General features: G+C 36.6%; 2 protein-coding genes across 2 annotated transcripts; one reads left to right on the forward strand and one right to left on the reverse strand.

The window, feature by feature from the left end:
• Positions 1 to 850: 850 nt before the first annotated feature.
• C922_05129 (hypothetical protein) lies at positions 851 to 1,108 on the forward strand (the record flags this gene model as incomplete). The annotated part of the gene is made up of 1 exon (XM_008820701.1): positions 851 to 1,108. The coding sequence occupies one exon, from the start codon at positions 851 to 853 to the stop codon at positions 1,106 to 1,108; it is 258 nt and encodes an 85-aa protein (XP_008818923.1).
• Positions 1,109 to 4,760: 3,652 nt separating this feature from the next.
• C922_05130 (hypothetical protein) lies at positions 4,761 to 5,447 on the reverse strand (the record flags this gene model as incomplete). Its single annotated transcript, XM_008820702.1, has 1 exon — positions 4,761 to 5,447. The coding sequence occupies one exon, from the start codon at positions 5,445 to 5,447 to the stop codon at positions 4,761 to 4,763; it is 687 nt and encodes a 228-aa protein (XP_008818924.1).
• Between the last annotated feature and the right edge of the window lie 1,450 nt (positions 5,448 to 6,897).

The following is a 6,897-nucleotide window of genomic DNA, read 5'->3' on the forward strand; positions in this document are numbered from 1 at the left end:
TATCTAATCCTCCAGCCGCGAATTTTACTGAACGGGCATAACCACCAATTCTCTCCCTCAGTAGGGGCAGTCTTTATTATCCACCTCCATCTGTCGTTTACCTATCAGTTTATGCAAATCTCTCACAATCCCCGGCACATAGATTCCGCGCTGTGGGGACTACATAATGTCCTTGAGTGCTATGGATTCTCCCCTCCTGGTCATTATGCTTACTACTTTCAGGACGGGAAATTGGCAATCCTAAGCACACCTCACACGCCGTGTAGCCCCCCCGACTGTACATAATGATGGAATTGCCCTTATTTAGTTCTCAGTTATTATCTTAACAGTCGGGGGTCCAATTATATAGGTTATCCTTCTTATCGAAGTATAGATATATGTATATATATGCGGACGGGGAAAATATCATTTAGTACACTGTTGTTAGTATTTACGGGACATCGGAAAACCCAACCTAACCCCTTATGCCAATTCTTTCCCCTATCGCAATAGATGCCTCCAGAATCGCTGTTTGCCTCCAAGTAGGGAAAGCGCAAATCCCGAAGAAGGGTACACATACGGATAGCAGTGTCTGGCCATGAGTGCAGAAGAAAGAAGGATATATGATATCATAATGACGAAGTACGACTGCGCAACTTCCAATATGAGGACTTAATATGTAATTGACACATCCCAAAAAGTTTATAGGTGCAGAATAAAGAAGATATGCTGCCCAGAAGATTCCAGATATACATACGGACTCCTTTGATGAATCAGGAAGGAAAAATGCGTATTGACCAAGGGACATTCCTTCGAAATTGTACTACACACGATTATGATAAATGAAGGTGTGACATGTGAAAATACATGAATGAGCAACCAAATCCGAATAGGTGCACACAGCTGTAGTAATCTTCATATACAGAAACATCAGTGGCATAGTTTGGAACATAAATACTCTTATATCTATGATATGATCAAAGAGAACAATCAGTCCGACAATTTACAGCAGGGACACAAAACCGAAGAACAATGTGTTCAAGAAAATGTAATGTTCGAGAGAAATGAATTTAACGCAGAACCACATACTCCTTTCATACAAACGCGAAGAATTATATGTGACAGTTAGGTTTCAAAAGAATACATACATATGAGACAGCATATTCCAGATGGTCCGTTTGACAAAGTTATTAACCTCTACCAAGAAGAGACCGCCAAGTATGTAATAAATCAGACGAGAATAACACGTCAAGGACAGGATTCCATAAAAACAAACAGGAAGTATATGACCACAAACTGTGTGTACTTACAGATGAAGTAATACATACGGAATTGTTGATACCGCTATTCATGATGCTTCCGTATGAATGCAAAGAGCCATAGGATATAGAACACGTGAAGTTGTATATGAGCGGCAACCTAAGAAACTGTTTGAACGAAGAAGAAATGGAAATGTCCCCAAACATAGCAGATACACACAGATTCTTTTGGGGCATGTCAAAAGAAAAAAAACGCTGAGTATAAAGCACAAAGATTTACAAGCTTCCTATAAAAAAAGACAAAGGAGAAATAACATAGAGGCGCTCACCGCCATGATAATGACGTACCTGGAGCAGAACAGCTTCAGGGGCGAAATAAAACACGCATACTTAGATGTTACATTGGAATGGTATTCATACGGATGCCCTAAAGTGAGATGACTTAAGAGGACTTTGATAAATACAGAGGACAGAAACAGGCGAGGGACTGCTACTCGGAAAAGGAAAGGGAGACATACTTCCAGACGCACGGACAGGAGGTATGTGAAATATTTAACAAAGGACGAGGATAATCAACCCTATTTTTGGGCAAAATTGCAATGTGGAACACATGTGAGAAGCAACCAACCAATTGCTACTCATCATCTGAGGAACCTATCTGAAGGCCGCGAAATATTTCATCTATGTTTCTATGCCCCCTTCGGGTTGAATGTGGGGGGAGACAAATGTTCCGTAAAATATAACGTAGAGGAGATGCCCAAATGGAGAATGTTGAATTTGCTATATGTTATAATCCTGCCAGAATGCTCCTGAGAATAGTCCATTTCCTTGTCCTCTTAAATACTCGTTATACATAACAGCCTAGACACATACGGAAGAAGTCGAAGAACATTATTCTCCACCTGTTTTATTTACTGATAAACATGGCATATTGCATTCTTTATTCCCCTGCACCTAATAAATGGGGCGAAACTCTTCTATGGGACACAAGGAAACGTGGAATTTATAGAAAATGCTTAACTCCACCCGGACGGTTCTGTATGAAACAGGGCACAACCAACTCAAGACACCGCAGTAGGAATCACACATTGATAAAATATCCTTAGAGAGAAAATCATAAGTCGACAGTAGAAGAGAAAGAAGAACAAGCAGATATAAGTACCAAAGCATTCTCGAAGGCCAGGATCTCCACTACTTATATATCAGATCTGTCTGCCGTAAAGTTGTAAGTACAAAGCCGCCTATCATTCATTTATCAACGTAAATAGAAGTTATGCCATTTTTTTTCTATATTTATTCTTCCAATGAGAGAACAATAAGTGTATGCGCTACTGAAGGAATTGAGGGCATTCCTAATAGTATGAAAAAAGAGGGAGCTTCCTGGTTATATTTTTGCGAAACGGGATTCATCAAATTTGACACGGAAAAGGAACATTTAGAAATATGGTATCTTTGGAACAGGCGTGTCTTTCCCTAAGTAGTCATCATCACATAACCCATCAGAAAGGATACCACCGATTTTTTCGACATCCTTGCTTCATCTTACTCGCATATATATATATTCTGATAACCCTCGTATTATATCGGAATGTGTCAAATTACAGGGTCATCCGCCCCTTTGATTCTTCTTATTATTTGTGTGATATGTAATGGAGTATTCATATGTACGTGAAAACTCACATCTTTACTTTTCTGTTATAATCTCTTAAAAGGTTATTCTCTTTCGTGAAGTGTCGCTCTCGTTCTCTTCCGATGCGGAAGCCGTTATATCTTGAATTGGCTCCTGCATATTTTCTGCTTTCATATATTCGTCTCGTAGTGGCACATAGTGTACTACATGGATAAGCAGGATTTGCTCATGCTCTATCACCAGAATCTGGTATATTATGCCACGGAAAGATTCTTCAGCTGTCTCTAGGTAGATATACTATTCCATCTTATGGTGCCCCGTTTATTTCTTCTTTTTTTTCTTTTCTCTTCTCTTTTTTTCCTTCTTTTCTTTTATTTCCTTCGCTTTCCTTTTTCCTTCTTTTTTTTCTCTTCCTCCTTTTATATAGGTGATTGCTCCGTTAATATTATAATTTCAAAGTGGACTTCAAAAAGTCCTTCCACTTTCAGAAGAATGAACACTCCCTAACATAAAAATGTAGCCATAATTTATTCCATTTTGGGAAGCATATAAGAAAAATTTTAATTATGTGAAGGGAATTTAGAATGAATTCTCTGCTCTTTAATAGAAAGAATATTCCAGTAATAACGCCCCATTTAAATTAAAGAAGGCGCATACATATGCAGAATATTTTTTATCTTTTTTAGGGGCCCTCCTTTTAAATAATTTCACGCTGTATTCATTACATGAATATCGTAACTGTTTCTTGCTATCTCATGCTTGCAGGGGGTTCTTCAATGTATTATCTTAATATTTACATTGGTTTATTTTAACCCCCTGATATGGTATTAACCAATGTGTCCTCTTCCTAGGGAATAACATCATCTTATTTCAAGCTTCCTCCTTCCTCCTCGGCTATATCTTATCATTTCTCAAGTGTTCAAATTACGCCTTCGCTGTTGTAACATTAATAACCATAGTTTTACAACTTTATAATGACAGACATTATGTAACGGTGGCTTATGTTGCATCTAAATCATTCTTCAACATCTACACCCTCCTTAGACATCTCTTTTATTCCATGTATATTCACTAATTGACGCTCGTGAAATTAACGTTTACGTTGTGACTCGTCATTCAGACTTCCCTTTTGTATTCGAAAAAAATTCCCAAATAACAGTCTTAACTCTTTTTAAAACGGTGTACTGTCTTTAGCGAATTTTCCTTCTAAAGGTATATTCTCCTCCATTTAGCAATTTTAACTTTTATATTATACAGAAATACATATATTAGGTCATCCTTTTATCTTTTGAGATTGCTCACTCCCAAATGTGCGTAGAAAACTACAGTTATAGATACATTATTTCTGTTTACTAAAAGGGATGTAAACACCAAGCAAAGTGGGAGCTAATTTCTAATTGTGAAATGTTTACTATTAAACAAAAGTTTCAAAGAAACGAACTAAAAAAATTGAGTTAACTCAGAAGAGAAGCCACATATATAGAGAAGATTATCAGTCCTTACAAATAGAAATTCAAAGAAATGTACCTAATTTATGGATAAACTACCAATCTGAGTAGCTTCTATATTTCACATAGATATTATTCCCTTACGGTTGGATATTTATGGACGCGATAGGGACGTCACAAATGCTATATTATAGAAAACTCCTGAACGCTATTTTTCCTTCTTTTGCTTCTCATTTGGGATGGAAAGGCCGTAAGATTATGAGATGCTGATTCCTTCAAGTCAGTTTGCTCAATTATACCATCAAAGCAATGGATACGCTCTTTTTGACTTCTTCTTTACATTATTAACCTTCGCGATAGTTGTAACCACTTGCATATATATGTGGAGAATAATTCGTTTTATCACTTCTTCCCATAACTTGCTGCCGTTGACAGATCCAATTGTTAGCTGTCTTCTTTTTCTGGAATAATTCTTCCATGGAATTGTTTCTTCGCAAAGTTCTCTAAAGATTCCCTAAATTCAGCAGCCTCCTTCTTGCAATTGTTCAAGAAATTCATAAATTCATGTTTGGTCAACTCATCTTTCATGATGAAGTCGTTGAAAAGTTTACTGTATTCTTGCTCCCTCTCTGCTAGTACGTCAAAACAACTGCACATGACACTATCCCAATGAGTGAAAGCAAGTTTTTCTCTTACCCGAGGCTTTTGTTTTAACTCTTCGTAATATTCAAATAGAGAAATGAGCATCTTGGACATGGTTTGTACCTCTAAAGCATATGCGCACTTCCAAATTTTGATAATTTCATTCTTCGAAGGGACTTCTTGTATATTACTGATCAGTTGGTCTAGTTCCTCCTCTGTCACGTCGCTAGTAGATATCATTGCATCTTCCCAGAAGGTGGGCGAGAAAATATTACAGAAGTCATTTTTCTCTTCATATTTCTGTTCAATAATTGGATCTGAATCCAAAGAGTCCTTTTCTTCATTTTCACCTAAATCCATTTTATCAGACCCGGATAACACATGATCAGATTCAGAATTGGAGGAACTTACATTTGTATCTGAGTTTTTTTCCCTGAAGCATCCATTCTCATTGAGCTCGGATAAATTCCTTCCTCGTATTTGGGCCATGACATTCCTGTCTGGGGGGGTTACCTTCTGCGATAAATTTTTAAAAAAGGTTTACAATGATAGGCGTCGTACCCATTATGCATATGTATAATATTTATAGTTTATATGTATGCACCGCTCTTTGCATCTAAACATCCGGAAGAAGGCGTATATTCGACTCCACATAAGGGCAGAATTAAAAATTGCGAGAGGGTGGCTATTATTTATTCGAGAAATCTCTACTCCATATAGCTTACTAGTAGCAACATATAAATAGCGACAACGAGAAGTGCAATTGAGAAGGAGGGAAAAAGGAATCTTCGGAAGTTAAGGCCATGTGAGCTTCCCCCTTGGACCACACTGGCGGGAGAACATTTTCCGTCCGTCCTGCTATTCTTAGGTGAGCATTCGTCAGCCGAAGCAGATTTGGATTTGCTGAGAGAAGCCATAGTGGCTTAATTTAATTTCTGTGGTGTATATAAGTATACATAGAAAAGGGTTATCACGTGTGCGAAGATTGCTCTAAATTTATAACAGAGAGTAGTTGGGTTATTTTTTCATAAACACGTCAAGATGCAATAAAATACATTGAAATATGCTAATTTATGATGAAATATGATAAAATCTCCAGAAATATGTTGAAATATGTCAAAATACGTTCAGGATATATTCAAATATGTTAATCTATGATATAATATGTAGTAAAGAATACTGTACTTCATAAAAAGTTTGAGGACTTCAAAAATTTTAAGAGAAGCAAAAGCACTTATATAAATAAATTCAGATATTCTAGAACATATCTTTAGCTTTTAAATAAAAAAAAAAAGAAAGAAAAAGGACACCATGGGGCATGTTATTATAAAATATATTTCTTCGCTTACAATGTATGCAGTTCCAAATATTTATCAAACACGACAGCGTGTATTTGTCGTTGCTAAGGAGGATGGCTACCTCAACAATTATATAAAGGCTCCTTCCTGCCTACAATATATTTCTGCGGCCAATTCTGTTTGCTAAAATCTGCAAAATATGGCATATAAACGAGTTAGCAAATCTTCTTTTGTAAATTTCACGCTAGAAGCCTCTGAAAAATAACGTCTTTACAAAGGCGGCATCTATATTATAGCGCACCACCTATTCCTCTGCTCAGGCTTACATCTGATACCTATACAAATGGAAGTATTATTTATGCATTGCAATTAAGAAAAAATGAGACCTTCCCTTTATTATGCATTTTAAACTATCAAAGAAGACGAGATATTTTTTTTCGCGACCCTCCTTCTTCTGTTGAATGATAGTGAACACGATGCAGACGACTTCTAATTTAAATCTGGAAGATTTAAAAGAAGGTATTAAATTATGTACTATTGTTAAGTGCTACTGCAGAACAGAATAAACCACAGTTTCAATCAAATTCTACTATCTTGCGGAGTCAACATTTTTTTTTTCTTTTTTTGTTCATAATGTAAAC

Source organism: Plasmodium inui, assembly GCF_000524495.1.
Source record: "Plasmodium inui San Antonio 1 unplaced genomic scaffold supercont1.39, whole genome shotgun sequence".
In the NCBI taxonomy this organism is placed as follows: domain Eukaryota; phylum Apicomplexa; class Aconoidasida; order Haemosporida; family Plasmodiidae; genus Plasmodium; species Plasmodium inui.